Source organism: Halichoerus grypus, chromosome 6 (assembly GCF_964656455.1).
Source record: "Halichoerus grypus chromosome 6, mHalGry1.hap1.1, whole genome shotgun sequence".
Lineage (NCBI taxonomy): Eukaryota > Metazoa > Chordata > Mammalia > Carnivora > Phocidae > Halichoerus > Halichoerus grypus.
In genome coordinates this window covers 24,159,717-24,178,570 of record NC_135717.1, presented here as the reverse complement: position 1 = coordinate 24,178,570, position 18,854 = coordinate 24,159,717, and the positions used below count along the sequence as shown (strand labels likewise).

The following is an 18,854-nucleotide window of genomic DNA, read 5'->3' as shown; positions in this document are numbered from 1 at the left end:
GGGGTGGGGGAGACAGAGCACGTTCATAGCACTTGAGGACAAAATGTGCCTTCAAAAGCAAACTCTAATTATACAGAAGCTGAGGAGCGTTTGTGAAAAATCACTATCTCATCTGAATCTACATCCTGTTCATCAAAGAGGTCGAGGCCCTTTTGATTATCAGACTAAATATTTTTAGGCAATATCACTGAATGCCTGGAAAGAATATGAACGGCATCAGCTGAAGAAAAATCCATCTTCAGATAAAAAGGCAAGTCTTGCATATCACAGGAAAAATCTACCATAGGAAAATTAGAAAGGAAAAGTGGCAAAATTTCCCCACATTGAAGCTTTCCGCCCCCTTCCATTTGCCTCTACCCTAGTCGTTCCCCACTCCCTTCTTTCTCAATTGCCACTGACTTTGGATTCTCTTAGCATGTGACCAAAGCATAATGGGAAGACCAGAAAGGGGTCTAGCATTAGTATTAAGATGAAGAAAGATAAATAGATGGAGAGGAGGATTCTCTTAAAGCTATGTCGAGTGGGTCACTGAATAGAGATAAAAATGGCATTCAAGTTTGGGCTATCAAATTCCCTGTCAGATCTGGTCACTTGAATGTTGAGTGAAGAACACCCCAACAACGGCATGATGGGCCCCTTTCTGGTATATCACAAATGGATGCATTTTTTCCCCACTTTTTGTAATTGTAAATCTTCATAGTTCCCACAATGTCCGGAAAAAGGTTTTATATTCAATAGGTGCATTCTCATTCTGGCACCAAGAGCTGGTCTAACTTCTCAGTTGGACTGGATTCCTTCTCTCCTAGTTCTCTGTGGGTCAAAATGGGCTCTAGCAACTGCATGGCTTCTTGAACCCCTGACAACTGATAAATACCAGTCATCGAGGCCTATCCTTTCAGTGAACTCCCAAAAATCACTCCTTCTCCTGAACATGTCAATTTTCCCTGTGTCTATAATCTATCAATAGCTCCTGTGAATCAATAAAAAGACAAAGTCATTACAAGGAAGCCTATCATTCCTACCAAGTACTGAATTAGTTACAAAAATTGAACTGATTAATGGAAATCTGCGGAAGGGCTATATGCTTCTTATTTTCCAGATGTTCCCAAGAATTCTAGGAAATAAGGACTGGATCAACCCAGCAGCAATATACACAATTAACATCTTGTTAATACAATGTTGGCATACACCTGGAATTCTCTTCTGTAGTCCACCAGGAATGCTGTGGTATACTTCTACCCAGTAGAATATTACAAGACACATTTGTTCTGATTAGTATAAATAGCACTGATTACTGAGAGACTAAAAGCAAGAATCATAAATAGACCCAGTTAGTCCGTCACGAGACTTCTGAATTACTCAGTGCCTGGACACCCATCTCTGAGCAGTAACTTGTTTTCAGTACAACTTTAAACAAAAGTCCCTTACTGAAACAAGATTCATTAATGTTCCTTGCCCTTTTGCCTGATGCAATGATGAAACGTGGGTGACTTCAATGAGTTTGTCATTCCATTTGAGTGCTGATTCAAAAATCATCCTAAAGATTGAAACTTCACATGAGAAACTTGTTAACAGTCACCTTGTATAGCCAGGGACTCAACACCATTTCAACTTTGTCTCCTCCGTGATGGTATTCGCTCACGTGTCAGGGCTGGAACCCACATACACCTAGGTTCAACTTATTTCCCAGTGACATCTGAAAGAGAATGTGCTTATTTCCATCAAAGCCAGAACTGGGCTCAGCAACTGCCATGTCAGAGTTGGTACAATTTACCATATCTTTCAGGGCTGTGAGATTCGGTCATAAAACTTCAATTGCTGATGTATTTGGCTCTAAAACGTGGCTATTTCTCATGCCATTCTACGACCAGGTTCCTAAATAAATAATGTCGAATTCTTTAATACAATGACACCTAAGACATTCTATCTGGTAACCCATTTCCAAACTGTGTAAACGTTGACTTTACAAATATACTGCAACATTTTTCCAAGGCTATGAAAAATTATCACCACACAGAATCAAAGAATTTGCATCACCTATATCAAATGCCACAGATTTATTCCTCTACCCATCGAGCATAAAAATTGGCGGCCAAACAGTTGAAAACGATGATTCAGCAAATAAAACACCGATGCAACTCTGCTAGTGGAGTCTCAGCCAAGGCAACCCAGTCTCTAAAATGCGTGATGTTTTGAAGAACCTCCAGCCACAACTAAATGCATCTTTTAAATTGTCTGGCTTTTGTTATTTTAAATCAAGCCCTCCACATTACTTTAATGTGGGGGTTACTTGGAAACATAATTGCTAGGAATAAACACGGTAGCACACTATTGTCAAAAACCAAACAATCTTGCTTTCCCCCTCCCATTAGTCAGTACATCAGCTCCATAACGTATATTGTATATAAAGACCTTTGAAAGGAAAGAAAAATTGAGGGAGCATACTGAGATCCCCAAGTATGCTCTGTCAGCTCAAGAATACCTATGTAGCATTTTTTCCCCCTGGCAGAAAAATGGAAGGGAATTTGCTACTGAGTCACGTGTACACACCCCAAACCAACATAACCACAGCTGAACACCCCACACACAAACACGTATGTGCACGTGTGTGGGCATACACACACAGGCTAGTTTGGGATTTATTTTTGCCAAACTTTATTTTGATGAAAAAGAAGATCTAATTCTTCTGAACTACTATCTGTTCATGGAAAACAGCATGAAACCTAAAGATCACAACTGGTCTACTTCAAGAAGCAAATAAGCAAATGGGCCATTGGTTCACCGATTTCCCCATCAAGATGAACCAATAAAATGGGTTATTGGCTAACAGATTAACTATCTCAGATGAACCAACCAAGTAAACCATTGGTTAACGAGGTACCCAACCATCATGAACCAAACAAGAAGGCCATCCGTTAACAGAACCAACCGTAGGAAACCAACCAAGTGGATCGCTCTTTAACCGAGAAACAAACCAAGTGAAATCGGATGAAGCCAAACACAGCTTCATCCTGGAGAGATGAAATCAAACTTCTAACTAGCCAACAAACAGAAAAGCTCTTGGTGAACCCAAACAGAGACCATGAAATCTAGACACATGATCACTGCATGGATAACCAAGCGGGGCTGGGAATGGACCGCACGACTATACTTACGAAGATTATTTATGGGGGTTCTGGTATCCATGTTTTCATAATGCTGGACATGAACCACAATGTTGAGGTCCCTCTCCATGTGGTCAGTGTTGCAGTGGCCCTGTGGGCTCATGACATCTGCAAGGGCCCTGAAAGAAGAAAGAATTTAAATCTGTTCATTCCAAACACAATGACTGGCATCTGCTGTGCTCGGAGCACTGGGCTTATGAAGACGAGGCCCCTGACTCCACGAGCTGCCATTCTCGTTAGGGGTGGGAGGGCAAAAAAGGACGTAAGGGAGTAAAATGGTCACTGCAATTAGAGGTTACAGAAGGACTTTGTGCAAAACAGTCCACATGCTCCTCACAATAGCTACGTAAGAGCAGTATCACCCACCTTGCAGAGCTGTTGAGAGGATTCAGTGAAGAATCTAATATGTCTGCACCCCATAAACTTAGTCCCCCTTCATAGCTAACGCTAGAGCCCACGCTTCATGTACAGCAATGGCCCACTATCAGCAATAAGTAACATTTATGGAGTACTTACCATAAGCCGGCCCCCATGCTAATCCCGTTACAAGCCTTAATTCAACTAAGTAGCATACGAACACCTTCTGAGGTTTATTACTCCTTCTTTGCAGATGAGCAAACAAAGGCTCAGAGAGGTGAATTAACCTGCTGAAGGTCACACAGCCAGTTGTACAGGGCTGAGCCAGAGCCTACGCAGAGCTCTGTATCCTGCGTGAACTGGGTTTCCTGCAGCTAGGGAGGATTTGGTGTGATCCAGCCACGCCCCTTGTTGGTGCCCCTCTTAATCAGTAGCTGGGATGAAGGGAAAGCATACAACCCGAGTTACCTACTGCGTTTTGGGCCCTTCCCATTTATCATCATGTTTAATCTCGCTGACGCTCACCCAAGGGTTGATATTTTTTACTATTATTCGACAAATAAGAAAACAAGGAGAGAGGTGTGAAGGGACTGTATTAGTTTCCCGGGACTGCTAGAACAATGTACCACAAACCAGATGGCTTCGAACCACACAAATTATGGTCTCACAGTTCTGGAGGCCAGAAATCCAAAATCAAGATGTTGGCAGGGCCACACCCCTTCGGAAACCTACAGGGGGCCTCCTCCCTTGACTCGTCCTGGCTTCTGCCGGTTGCTAGAAATCTCCATCTTCCCCTGGTGTGTCTCCCACAGTCTCTGTCTTTTAAGGACACCAGTCATATCGGGTTAGAGGCCCACCCTGCTCCAGGATAACCTTGTCTTAAATCACGACATCTGCAACGACCCTATGTCTAAATCAAGTCACATTCTCAGGACCACAAGATCAGGACTTTAAAAAAGACTTGTTTTAATGGGGGGGAGGGGATGGGGGCAGGGCCGGCACCCAATTCAACCGGAACAGTGACCTTCACAATTAGACATAACCTTAGCCAAGCAGCTCAATGTTTGCACACAGAACAGAACAGAGACAGCTGTCAGATATCACTCCTAAGGTCAGACCTCACCAACACATTTACTCCTCTTCACCTGCTCTCCGTCGGATCTTTATTTAGATAGGATTCTCCTGGAACGGTATAGATTGTTGCAGATATCATTGCACAGCCGTGTATCTTTGACATGAGCAGTGTTTTTGCCATAAGCCTCATTGTTTCTTTCTCTTTGCACAACCTGAGAGCTGGCCCTATTGAGAAATGTGAATGTCCTTCATGCCGTGGTTTCACGGTGAAGCGGCAGAGTATCAGCCCTGCTTCTCCATTTCCCTGGTTAGGGGAACCTAGATGGTCAGCGCCACCCCCTACCTCCGTACACAACCCTGCAGTAAGCATCCTCATCCATGCCTCCTCTCCAGGGTCCACCCCCACAACCAATACTGCCATGATCTCAGATCCATCAGGATGCTCTTAACAAACCACAACCCTCTGAATCCCCATCAAGGGAGAAAGAGAAGCAAGGTGAGCTTTGAGTGAGGCCCACACATACCGCTTCTGAACTCAACAGGCCCAGTCCGCCTGCTGAAATTTACCCCCTAGAGCACCGATTCTCAGATAGTGGTCTGCCAACCAAGAGCAAAACCCTCCCCCAAAGTACATGTTAAAATGCAAATTTTCAGAACCACCCAGACCCACTGACTCAGAAACTCCAGGGCCCAGGCCACCTGCGTTTTCTGCTGCACATTCAGGTCCGAGACGGTTAGGGTAACAGAGGCCCCGAGCTTGGGGGAGTGGTCGCTCACGGGGCAATGAGATAATGGAGAACTACAGGCGGCGAGAAGTGTCAGATGTGAGATACAGGGAACACAGCAAGGGTCCCACGTGAATTAGAGGAAAAGACGGAGTCCTCCAAGAGACAAGAGAATAGCAATTGCTCCCATTCATTCATTCATTCATTCATTCACTGAACAAACATCTACTGCCTACTCTGTGCCAGGCACTATTTAAGGCTCCGGGAATACAGCAATATGCAAGATGAACAAGACCACTGCCCGCCTGCAGCTTATATTCTAGGGGACAGGATAAGAAGTATGCACGTTAAATAAGTCACCGAGAGCTGTGAAACTTAAATACACAAAAGTGTAACGGGATCAAGAGACACCGGTGCATAGCAGCGTTATTCCAAACAGCCCCAAAGTGGAAAACGACCCAAATAAACGAATGAATGGATAACCAAAATATGTGATACGAGCTGGAGTATGACTCAGCCATGAAAAGCAATAAGGTATTGACGCCTGGTACAACGTGAATGGAACCTAGAAACCTGATCCTCTGCAAAAAAGCCAGACCCAAAAAGCCACAGAACGGATGATTCTATTTATATGAAATGTTCAGAAGAGGCAAATCCATAGAGATAGAAAGTAGATGAGTGGTGATGGCCAGGGGCTGGAGAGAGGGAGGACTGGGGACTGGCTGTTGCATTAATGTATACAGACTTTCGATAATCAAAAGGTTCTGGGATCAGAGTGGTGATGGTTGTTCAACTCTGTGACTATGCCAAAAATCACTGAATTGTACACTTTCTAAAAATTCTACATAAACAGAGAAAGAGACATAAGGTGGTCTGGAAAACCTTTCCTGAGGAGGAGACATTTGAGTTGAGCCCTGAATGGTGAGGAGGTGGTCACATAAAGATGATGGAAAGAACCTTCCTGGCAGAGGGAACAGCGAGTGCAAAGGCCCTGAGGCAGGAAAGAGATCAAATATCTGAGGTACAAGAAAGAAGGCCAATGAAGCTGGAAGATGGCCAATAAGGGAGAGAGCATTCAAGGTGAGGATTAACCTACCCATTTTAGGGAGCAAAAAGCTGCTCAACAATGTCCACAATAGCCAAACTGTGGAAAGCGCCAAGACGTCCATCAACAGATGAATGGATAAAGAAGAGGTGGTATATATATACAATGGAATATTATGCAGCCATCAAAAGGAATGAGATCTTGCCATTTGCAACGACGTGGATGGAACTGGAGGGTATTATGCTGAGCGAAATAAGTCAAACAGAGAAAGACAGGTATCATATGACCTCACTGATATGAGGAATTCTTAATCTCAGGAAACAAACTGAGGGTTGCTGGAGTGGGGGGTGGGGTGGGAGGGATGGGGTGACTGGGTGATGGACACTGGGGAGGGTATGTGTTCTGGTAAGCGCTGTGAATTGTGCAAGACTGTTGAATCTCAGATCTGTACCTCTGAAACAAATAATGCAATAGATGTTAAGAAAGAAAAAAAGAAGAAGAAGAATGTAGCAGGAGGGGAAGAATGAAGGGGGGGAAATCGGAGGGGGAGAAGAACCACGAGAGACGATGGACTCTGAAAAACAAACTGAGGGTTCTAGAGGGGAGGGGGGTGGGAAGATGGGTTAGCCTGGTGGTGGGTATTGAGGAGGGCACGTTCTGCATGGAGCACTGGGTGTTATGCACAAACAATGAATCATGGAACACTATATCTAAAACTAATGATGTAATGTATGGGGATTAACATAACAAAAAAATTAAAAAAAAAAAAAAAAGATACAAACCTGAGTGTCCCTAACATCAGAGCTCAGCCTCCTTCCCTGCTCTGTGCTGTAAGCAGGTTCTGAGACTCAACAGGGCTACAGGAAAGGAACGTTTGAGGCAAAGGGCACATGTCCTCTAACTCTAATTTGCCTTTTCCCCTTCTAAACAGGTTCTTCATCATGAGCTTCAAGAGATCTCTGAACCCCTTTGGAATTGAATGGAAATTTTGTGCCCATAGAACAAGAAGCCATAGCTTTCCCCAGATTCTCTAAGGAGTTCCCCCCCCCCCCCCGCCAAAAAAAAAATTCCAAAGTATTCAGGCTTTCAAGAGGTTAGCAAAGTAATTTATCAGGACAAGCTACCACGAACTTGGTCAGCACTGCTTTCTACAGATCCCCTGGGCTTCTCCTGAGTCCTAAAATTCTTGAAAATCCAGCCCAGAAGCCAAGGCTGCTTTTCCCCCAAGGCAGCCCCTCGTAGAGTGTGCAGTGGAAATGACAGGTTCCTAAGAGGCCTCCATATCCTGGAAAAGCAGTCTGCAAGGTATGGTCCGCTTCCTCCAGGGACCACATAAAATGATTTGGCATCAGGAAAGGAAATCTGAGAACTTGTGTGTGTGGTCTTTAGTGGTTCAAGGAAGAAGTCAATGTAATGTTGTGTATGGATGCTAGAGCCCTCCCTTGAAATGTCCACGTCAGACAGTGAGACTCAGGAACCTCAGGCCCAGGAGGGCGACTGGTAACAGCACCATCATTGGGGTGCACTGCCTATACTGCAGCTCCGTGCACCCCGAAAGGGGCTGTGCAGATAAATTACCATCTGTGAGTAGGCTAACCATCACCGAGCAGGCATGTGGCTTAAAAACGTCCCCCACCACAAAACCGCAGCCTGAAGATAATACTAACAGAGCAAACCCAAGAACACAATAGAGTCGACTCTCCCCCTCTCTGCAACAGCTAGCTTGTCGCAAGGTGAGAAACAAAGATTGTCTATTCAGATCAAAGCAAAGTCAGCCAAAAACAATCAAAACTCTCGTGAGAAATATTCAAAAAATGGATTGCTTATTAATGATGAGCTTCCTCCTCAAGCTTTGAGATATTCGCTGATGCTTGCATGACATCATCATGCTTAGCAACACATTTTAAGGTATTCATTGTACCTTCAGTTCAGTTTGAAATTTGTTTTCATATATGCTTTATAATGCTCCTAATAGCTGTTCACGGGTATGAGCACATACTTATGAGTAAAACAAATGGGCATGTATTAGGGCATGTACTAAAAAGCATGTTATAACATGTGTACAAAAGATACAATAAATAAATAAAGGGGAAGAACCAACTATGTGCTGTAAGCCTAACAAATTCAATGGGATTTGTCATCTATTTGTGGCACAGTTTGGGTGCTTCTCAAACAAAGTGCATGTTACCTAGGGGTCTTATTAAAATGCAGATTTGGGGGGCGCCTGGGTGGCTCCGTCAGTTAAGCATCTGCCTTCGGCTCAGGTCATGATCCCGGGGTCCTGGGATCGAGCCCCACATGGGGCTCCCTGCTCAGCAGGAAGCCTGCTTCTCCCTCTGCCTGCCACTCCCCCTGCTTGTGTGCTCGCTCTCTCTCTCTCTCTCTCTCAAATAAATAAAATCTTTTTAAAAAAATGCAGAGCTTCAGTTTCAGGAAGCCTGAGGCAAGGCTAGAGATCCTTCTGCTCAAGCTCCAAGGTAATAAAAATGTTGTTGCTCCACGTCACACTCTGAGTAGCAAGATCCTAAAAGTACTATGACCGTCAATTTTTAGTGTCAACTTGACTGGGCCACAAGGTGCCCAAATATTTGGTCGAAAGTCATTCTGGACGTGTCTGAGAATGTGCTTTTGGAGGAGATGCACATTTACATCAAGAGACTAAGGAAAGCAGATTGCCCTCCATCGTGTGGGTGGGCCTTGTCTAATCAGTTGAAGACTTGAATAGCCCAAAAGGCTGACCCTCCCCTGAGTAAAAGGGAATTTTCCTGCTGGACAACCTTCAAACTGGGATGTCAGTTCTGCAGATTTCAGAGTTGTTAAGGGCAAGTCCACATAATGTCTCTCTTCCTTGATATCCCTTCACCCAGTTCAGAACAATTACGTTGAAACACTGCCATTTCTGAAGTGAAACGATTGAATACTAGCAATTTTATAAGGTTCAATTTAATGTCCACTTCCTTCTAGATGTACTTCTGTGTTATTTGTCTTGAGCCATTTGACTGTTGGCTCTGTCAGTGCGGGAATTATGTCTGTACAATTCACTCTTCTTATAGCTCTCCAAACAGTGCTAGATATGCCACAGGTACTCAATAAATACTTATGACGTGACTATGTGAAAGAGTGAATGAATAAAAGAAGAGATACTTTCTTATGTAAACCAGGATGTCAGAAAGCAGAACTCCTCTGTGCCAGATACCGTCCTGGGTGCTGAGGATACAACAGCGGAAGAGACTTTGGTGTCCCTGCACTCCTTCCTATGGACAGTAATGCAAGGAGAGAGATAATAAACTAGCAAACCAGTAAATGAGTAAGCTAATTTTAGGCTATAATGTGAAATGAAGCCAGTAACTCCAAACGATGGGCTGGAGGGGCCGGGGCGGTGGTAACTGAGCCTGGGTGGTCAGGGACGGCTTCTCAGAGAAGGTGATATTTGAGCTAAGACCTGAAGAGTAAGAGCCAGCCTGTGAGGTCTGACGGAGGAGAAGAATTTGAGCCAAGCCAACACAACAGCTCCAAGGTAGCAATGAGCTTGGTACATTTGAGGAACAAAAAGAGAAGGCTGTGTCCCTTTACTTTCCAATTATAGTGAGCAAGTAAAAGACCCCACTGTTTCCAAACAGAGCTCAGAGTCCCAGCATCTTGCTTCAAAGCTTCCAGGAGTCCCAAGGTCTGAACTATGTTCTGACATTTAAACACTTGAATAGGATTCCTGAGCATTTCCTCTCCTACCAGAAACATCTTTTATTTTTTAGAAGGCAAGGGCCATGGGCAGGAGGTAACTTCCTGGAGTGGTGGTTATACAGGTGTAGATGAAGCTCATCCAACGGCACTTTGCCTTTTATGGTGTACATTATACCCCAGTGAAGGTGACTTCTAAAATGCAAGGACTCAGGGGCACCTGGGTGGCCGACACTGTCGCTTCAGGTCATGATCTCAGGGTCGTGAGATCGAGCCCCCCATGTTGGGCTCCATGCTGGGCGTGGAGTCTGCTTAAGAGTCTCTCTCTCCCTCTCCCTCAGCCCCTCTCCCTGAGCGCCCTCTCTCGAAAAAAATAAAAATAAAATAAAATGCAGGACTCAATGCCCCAAGAGAAGCAAACATATTTTGCCAGGAAGAAGACTTTATAGAGACTTTTCCATGGCCAACAGGATACGCATGCAAGGGCTCCTCTCACCTGGGGAGCTGGTCGAAGCCACAGGATAAGCACAGATGTGCAGCAAGAGGGGGAAGCTGGAAACAGAGAGAAAAGGCAAGAGAAGGAAGGACACTTACCACTTGATGCTATTTCTTTGCAAGGGACGCCAGCTCTTGCGAAGCATGTTTGAAAAACACACAGGACACTGGGCTACGTAATTTGCCACTTGGATTTCTGATTCTCTTTGAAGGTGGGCAAGATAATGACATGTGTCCCCTACTGGTTTCGAGTGTACAGAGCTTCAAACATGCGTTCCTGCCCCAAGGTCATACCTCATCAATGCCTTCTCCGAGAGGGCTGGCCCTGCCAGGGGCAGATGCAGAAAACATCCCTGGTCTTGATCTTACAGTGGCTCCTTGAACTGGCCCCACCGCATGTGTTGCTATTTGCAAAGCATCAAGCACTTGTTTGTGATGTGAGACAGCAGACGTGCTGCATGTGTCCGCTGCAAGGCAGTGCAGTGTAGTGGTCAGGGACCTGTGCTCTGGCCTCGGACTGATTGGGTTTGAGGTCTGACTCCTCCACTGCCCGGAGGGGGGCTTGTTCATCCTCATGGAAAGTAACCTGTGCCTCTTAAAAGGCAGACTGTCGTAAGGCTTGCCTCACTGGGGAAGGACCGAAAATCCTGTGAGAAGTTACACACAAGCTTACCGCCGAAGGTGCTTCAACATCACCTAGGCCAAAACTTTGCAAGGCATTTCATGTGGTCATCCACGGGTCTTCTCTCCTATTCTGAACCTGCCCCCTCCTCCTGCTAAGTCTGGAGTTGGGAGACCTGACCAATGTCACACAGCTAAAAAGATGTAGCAGAGCAAGGGCTAGGTACTGAGTTCCAGACTACAGCATTTACCCCTTTGGCAGAAACGGGACAGAAAATTCTAATAATAAGAGTTAGAGTCACTGAGCAGTGACCGTAAAGAGGTCCTGTGCTAAGAGCTTCCCAAGCCCAGTCTCAGCGAAACCTCACACAAGCCTATGACACAAGGATCATGGTTATCTCGTCTTACAGACAAGAAGAATCTAAAACTCAGAGAGGTGAAGTCACTTTCCCAAGGTCACACAGCTATTAAGTGGCCAAGCTGGATTGAATCTCAGGCTATATGACTGGAGCCCCCACTGCTAAGGTCGGCCTGACAGAGTTTCTAGGGACTGCAGCTAACAGCGCTAAGTGAACTGCATGGGGGTGGAGACCCAGGGGGAACCTGCAAGCTTCCTAAGAGGGAAGTCACCTCTCAAAGTCAACCAACAACTTCCATGGGAAAATGAAGGTCCAATGCTGTCGGACCTGCCAATTTCTCAAGAGAAGTCAGAAATCTGGATATCTGCGTGAACACGCCCGGCTTTTAAACATTGGCAACTGGTTCTAAGTTGGTTTTAAAACACGATATATAATAGGGACTAAAGAAATTTCACATCTAGATGCAGTGAGCCTTGACTGGATCCTAGTTTGAAACCCCAAGCTGTGGAAGACATTTTTTGGCATGACTGGGAACATTTTAAGATGATCGGATATCTGATGATATGATGGAATTTCCGTCCTTTATCTGGGGTGTGATACTGGAATTGTGTTGTGTGGGAGAATGTCCTTGTTCTCAGGAGATCCACGCTCAAGTATTTAAGGATGAAGTGTCATGTCTGCAACTGATTTTCAAAGGCTTCAGCCAAAAAACAAAGGAAAAAAGGAGGGAATGAAAGAGGAAGAAAGGGAGAGAGGAAATGAAAATATGGAGAGTACTAGAAAGCAAATATGACAAAACACTAATGATTGTTCAGTCTAGATTAGTAGTTCTCAATGAGGGGTGATTCTACCCCCTTGATGACATGTGGCTATGGCTAAGGACTTTTTTTTTTTCACTGTCACAGCTGGGTTGTGGGGTGGGTACTACTGGCACCTAGTGGGTAGAGTCCAAGGATGCTGGCAAACACCCTTCACTGCACAGAACAGCCCCCCACCACCAAGAAAGAGCCGGCCCCAAATGTTGGTGGTGCCGGGGATAAGAAACCTCAGAGACTATTCTGGAGTTCGTTCTTATTAGTCTTTCAAGTTTTTTTTTTGGTTTTGGTTTTTTATGGTATGTTTAAAATGTTTCACAGTAAAAAAAAAAAAAAAAGAGAGAGAGACAGAGAAACTTAAAAATTAAGAATGCATCAATAGCAATACCTTGCAGACCAAACAAAATATGTCTGTGCGGTTTGATAACCATAGCTGGCCACCATTCGCAGTCTGTTCTTCCAATAAATAGTGGCTGGATGTCATGTTGCTGTAGCTGGTGGTGAGTGTCTGGGAAGCTCTTACAATAGCGTGGGCAAGACCCCCAGAGCTCTGAGAATTACTGACTTTCTCCTGCTTCTAGTCCCAATCAGCCCAGAAGGAGGCAGGTCACATGCCCAGGGCTCTGAGCCCGAAAACTGACATCATCGAGGCCTCTCCTGGGATCACACGAGTGCACGGGGTCACAGGAGCATTTGGCGACATGGGGACAGCAAGGGGCTGTAAGTCTTTGAAGGGAGGCTGCGGGCAGATGAAATGAGAACAAGCCCCTCAGCTCCGTAACCCTCACAGCCCAAGACAAACTAATTAAGAGACTGCAGCCAGCACATTGGTTTCACCTGGAAGCCACCTCGGACCCTCTGTGAGGCCAAGCTCAGGTGTGCCGCCCCCACCCAACTCACCCTTCAGCCCCTCCAGCCAACAGCTAATGAGCTCGGGCTGTGGCTGGGACTCCAAATGATTCACTGCCTCAACAGGGCAAGATGCATCTGGAGGGTCCTTGGGGCAGCCCCCAGCACCACAAATGCACAGAGAGCCCTATACGTGCACGCAACACAAAACAGAAAGCAAGTAAGAGAGTCGCACTGGATTAATTCCTCCACCCCCAACCCTGTTAAGATAGTCCCAAACTCAAGAACAGTCTTTGTTAATGCTGAGGCCACTTTTTGGGAGCCATTCAGGGAGGCTGTTACACATGTGGATTTCTAGGGCTCATCCCAGACCTACATTGATTTGGAATCTCTGCGGACAGAACCATGAGAATGCGCATTTTGCATTTTTAGGAAGCACGGCCCCCCACCCCCCAATGCTCACTGAAACTGAAAACACAGTTGAAACCAGGGGGCTGGGGATTTGCAGTTTCCTGTGTGACCTTGGGCCAGCCACCCAAACTGAGCCAGGATTTTCTCCTCTATAAATGGGAATTAACAGCACCTGTCTCATAGTTGGGAGCACTGAAGAGGTTTACACACACATGCACTCACACGCACACACTTGTGCGTGCACGCGTGCGCACACACACACCCCCCCCCAGTACGGTGCCTGGCAAATGTTAGTTCCTTTTCCTTAATAGTGATTGGCCACACACTGGAAAGCCTAGAGAGCTTTACAGAAGTACACAGCCTGCACGCAGCCCCTAGAGATTCTGATCTAAATTGTCTAGGGTGGGGCCCCTTAGCAACAGGATTTTTTAAAAAAGCATTCCAGGGGATCTGAAATAGCAGTCAGGGTTGAAAACCATACCCTGGAAACTGCCAATAAAAGTCAACTATTCTTGGGGGCACCTGGGTGGCTCTGACCGTTGAGCCTCCAACTCCATCTCAGCTCAGGTCTTGATCTCAGGGTGGTGAGTTCAAGCCCCGGGATGGGCTCCACTCTGGGTGGGGGGCGGGTTTCAACTGTTCTTTCTCTTCAAGAGAATGCACTTCCACTGCATTCTGGAATTCCCAAAAGGTGTACAGAGGAGAAGCTGTGTTGAGGCTCTTACCAGGGACTGGGTGCGCGCAGATTCCACCCCAAGCAGCCCTTTGCAGGTACCTGCAGAAGAAAGGGGCTGCAACCTGCTAGGCTGGGCGATTCTTTTTCTCCTGACAGAGCTGCAAGGAGGCAGGACAGGAAGTGGAGTCCCTGCTGGGCCCTCAGGTCTGCGGTGAAGTGCTGTCTCCACAGGAATACACAGATCAAAGAGAGCCTGAAGCTAGCAGCACCTTCTCCCACAGACGTCCAAAGAGAGCCGCCCACCCTTAGCTCGACTCCCACCTTCTCACCTCCCTACTCCCGGCCTCCCTCCCCTCCCCCACCCCCCACCCAAACACCCAGGAGGGCTCCTCTAAGCGCTGGTTTGCAAGGAAAAGGCTCAGTGGATATTTGGGCAGAGGAATTCACCCGAATCTGCAAGGCAGCCTGCCTATCCCTGGGTGACTCCCTCCCTACACCAAGGCGACACCCGCCGCCTGCCGCAGTCCTGCCTTGGCACTCCTCCCTCACCTTAACACAGACCCCGGGAAGCTACAGGGATTGGCGGGGGACTGCGGGGACGCGAAACACCCGCGGCTGGGGCTGGAGACGGGGCATCTTGGGGTTGCAGGAGGTGGGCGGGGCCAGCGTGTTCCTCTTTTAGTTGGTCAGGGTTTCTTGAATACCCTCCAAGCTTACTTTGTGCCCCAAGACCCCAACATCCATTCACGCCTCCCTGCTGACCCAAACCAAGAGGAACTTCTTCACCTCTTCCCCCAAATCCCTCCCTACTGGAAAAAAAAAAAGGCATCGGATACTCTGCGTATAAATAGAAAATAATTACTAGTGAGGTGGTCATGTTCCTTCGCCTAGTTTTAGTGGGTCTCTTTGTTCAGTTTTGGGCAGGCGCACGGAGCGCGTGCATCCACACGCGCACACATGGGCCCCCGCCGGAGGTGTGGGGAGGGTGTGTGTCTGTGTGTAGGGGGTGGGACACATGGCGACCCCGTTGCCCACACTCGGAAAGAAGATCGAGCTTGCGCCCAACCCTCCAGCTATTGGAAGACTGCCTGTCGCTCTTCAACCCCGCCCGCCCAGACCTCACGCCAACCCTGGCCTCTGGTGGGTCTGGGGGCTGCGTCCCCGTGGCGGTGTCCTCCGCCTCCAAAGTTGTGAGAATCAATTTAGACACTTTTTAAAAAAGCAAAAGGCAAATAGCTCCATTAATCCCCAAATGCCTTCTCCCATCTGCTGCGACTTCCTCGCGCTGGGTCTTGCATAATGAATAAGGCAACCGGGAAAGTTGACGAATCAGGGTGTTGGGGGGCGGCGGGGTGGTGGGGGTTGGTGAACGGGGCTCCCGCCCTTGAAGTCCACGCCAACCCCGGCAAGGGGCTCAGCGCGCAGCTGAGGCCGCGGCCCCCAGCAAGGAGAGGTGGTGACCGGGGAAAGGGGCGAGGGTTTTGGGCAGGGGGAGGCAACCGAGGTCCCAACTGCAGGGACCAGGCAGCTCAGGGAGAGCGAGGCGGCCGCTCCAGGCAGGGCTTTTGTTCTCGCCCTCCCCTCTCCTTCCACCTCCCTCGCCTCTTTTTCGCGAGCCCTACGAATTGCAGGCGGCACACACTCCTTCCGTCCCTCCCTCACACACGCGCGCGCGGGCTCACACACGCCCCCCTTCCCTTTCGAGCTCGCCTGCTCTGTTTACCTAGAGGCTAGGATGTGGAATCCGAGCGGGGGACCCCTCCCCCAAACCCAAGACTTCGGGGCCACAGGCTCCCGGGCTGTGTGTCTCAGATCCGCTTCAATCCTAGGCGGGAGGGGGCGGCGAGAGGGTGAAGGGGGCAGAGACCCCCGACACACACACACATACACACGCGCAAATCCACACCTGTGCGGTGCCCAGCGCCCCCTCTCCGCGCTCCCAGCCGAAGTTGGCTTTCCCGGGCGACCTCCCCCAGCGGAGACGCGGGGGTTGGGGGGGGAGCGCCATTGCCCGCGGAAAGGTGGAGAGGGAAGAGCAGGGAGAGCGGCGCCCGGAGGGGAGGCGGAGGGGGGAGGCAGCCCACCTGGACATGTGTTCCCTTTGGGGCCGGTGCGCTTTCTCCAGCCCCAGCTTGGTGAAGATGCCTACAAGCACCATGACGGCCACCACCCCGCAGATGATGTAAACGATCAGGTTGGTCTTGTCCTTGGTGGGGTCGTGCAGGGGGTCGTCCTTGCGCGCAGGGGGCTTGCCGGTGTTGAGCCACAGCGGGGTGTTCTAGTTGGTGCAGGTGCTCTGTCTGGTTCAGTCGCCGCTTCTTAAACGTGCAGCAGAACCGGAAGCCACAAGTCCCGCAGCAGAAGATGAAGTCGCCCGAGCTGCAGTTGAACGGCGGGTCCCACTGGCCCATGACATCGAAGTAGCCCCTGCAGAAGTCTGGCGTGGGCGCCCGGGTGGGCGGAGCGTCCGAGACCCCCGCGCCCTCGCCGGCCTCTCCGGAGGCGGCCCCGGAGCGGTTGCCCCCCGCCAGCACTACCACGCCGCCCAGCTGCGCCAGCTGCCCGTGCCCCGCTCGCTCCTGCGCCCGGCACACGCGGGCGCACAGCTCGGTGAGGAAGCAGCCGAGGAGCAGCCGGAGGACGCGGCGCATCGTGTCTCCCAGCCCGGGCTCGGCCGCCGCTGCAGCCGCTGCAGCCGCCTCTCGAGGCGCGGCCGAAGCTGCCGAGGCTGCTGCCGGGGGCTGCGAGCCGCCGCGGGCCGCACATGCAGGGAGCGGCGCGGGGCGCTCGGCTCAGCCCGCGTTCGCCTCCAGCGCGCCGCGCGCCGAGGGGCCGGCCGGGCAGGAGCGCGCCTGGCCGGGCGGGGGGAGGATGAGCGGGGGCAAGCGCCGGGTGCAGGTCCCGCCGGCTACGGGGAGAGGCGGGGGCTGGCGAGCAGGGGAGAGTCGGTCTCTTCGCGCTTCCCCTCCGCCGGCGGCTCCGGACAAGCCGCCCCGCGCCCGATCCTTCTCACCTCTCCAGCTCGCCAAGTGCGCTGGAGAGAGCGAAGCAACACTTGTGGAATGAAGGGAGGGCAGGAGTGAAGGGGGAGGGGAGGAGGGTGAGCAGAGGAGGGGGGTGTGGAACGGGCGCGAGCTCGAGAGGGGCGGGGGCGCGGAAGAGGTGACTCGGGCGGGCGGGCGGGAGCGAGTTGGGGGGCGCGCAGAGCTGAGCTAGGCTGACTGGCGGGCGGGGAGGGGGGAGCTTCTTCGGCAGCCGCCGGGGCTGAAGGCACCGCTCGGGTTTCCCGGCAGGTGGAGGACCGCTGCCGGACCTCCCGCGCCCTCTCTGGGCGGGAGGCGCGGCTCAGACCTGTTCTGGGCGCAGAGGCGGCTCCGGCCGTGCCTTTTTCAGGCGTGCGTGCGCACAAGCTACGGCTCGAAAATGCCCTCCAGGGAAGGGGTGACTCGGAGGGGATAAGGACAGACTAAGTGGCTCCCACTCCAAAGCAGACGGGGGCACAGTCTGATTAGGCTCGCCCTTTCCAGGTGCACCGGACCACCTCGCCCTTCCCCCGACTGCGCCCTCCAGCCAGGCGCGCCTCCCGGATGGTGGAACTCCCTGGCAGGAGCCGAGGACCAAGGCTGAGCTGAGAAGGCGGGGTGGCAAGCCACTGGGGCCCGGGGTAGGCACCCCCGGGAGAGGGCCGTGGGACGAACTATAGTCAAAGAAGCGCTGGGGGTAGGGAGGAGGCAGCAGACAAGGCCAAGGCAGTGGCACGTCCCACGTCCCGGAATGTCTTTCCTTGGGACTCTCCTAGGCCCCTGGACCTGCCACTTTCTGTCCCTCTACGACCTCGCAGCGTTCCCTGCGTTCCACAGGAGGGCACACCGCGGCGCCGCCTCTGCGCGCCCAGATCTGGTGCAGCGCAAGGCCTGGGCACCCAGCCTCAGCCACCCTCCCGCACCTGGAGCCCGCGTGTGGGTCTCCGGAGCCGGCTAGCCCCTGTGCTCACCGAACTCCCCCCCCCCCCCCCCCCCCCCCCCGCCCAGACATCCTCACCTAGTGCTGCGGAGCCCGGCCTTGGGCCCTCAGCTTCCAGCCTCCCGTCGCCTGTCAGCAGTTTCCAAATCGGCCTTCTCCAACTCAGCCGATTCCAGTCATCCGGCGGCCCTCTCGCATTTCTCCCACTTCTTCTTTCCTCTGCTTGAATTTGACTCCAGTGGCCCCCAAAACGCGATGTGCACCAAAGCTGCTACACCGAATTTAGATCTCCACACGCCCCTGCGTTTTGTTTTTAATTGCATTAACTAAGTATACACTTTGCAGTCGGCTAGGCGATTTGCAGGGAAATGATGTCTCCACCACAATCCCCTCCATAGGACTGCAGTCGGGGGCTTCTCCGGGCGTTTTCAAAGCGCCAAAAAGTTGGGCCACAAATAAAATGACATCCTGGGTCCCCTTAATGGAAAAAGCATGGAGCGTGGGTGTTGGACTCTACTGCAAGTTTTTCAGAAGGAGAGGGACTTTAGCTAATTGTGCTTTCTCTCTGATGAATGCCACCTGTCTTCCCAAAGACTAGCCAAGAATGACCCTGTTCCAGCAA

The 18,854-nt window shown here is 50.2% G+C and overlaps 1 protein-coding gene across 1 annotated transcript; it reads right to left on the bottom strand.

Annotated features, from left to right (window-relative positions):
- Positions 1-3,157: 3,157 nt before the first annotated feature.
- LOC118540406 (protein shisa-9-like) lies at positions 3,158-16,937 on the bottom strand. The gene is made up of 2 exons (XM_078074728.1): positions 16,354-16,937; positions 3,158-3,283 (listed from the first exon to the last, which is right to left on the bottom strand). The coding sequence occupies exons 1-2, from the start codon at positions 16,918-16,920 to the stop codon at positions 3,239-3,241; spliced, it is 612 nt and encodes a 203-aa protein (XP_077930854.1). The 5' UTR covers positions 16,921-16,937; the 3' UTR covers positions 3,158-3,238.
- Between the last annotated feature and the right edge of the window lie 1,917 nt (positions 16,938-18,854).

What these genes read in the sequence shown, in the direction of transcription:
- LOC118540406 (XM_078074728.1), bottom strand. Translation starts at nt 16,920, where the DNA reads ATGCGCCGCGTCCTCCGGCTGCTCCTCGGCTGCTTCCTCACCGAGCTG. An exon ending in CAAAGGGAACACATGTCCAG is followed by an intron (nt 3,284 to 16,353) that starts GTGGGCTGCCTC and finishes TTCTTCTTTCAG; the next exon opens with GGCCCTTGCAGATGTCATGA.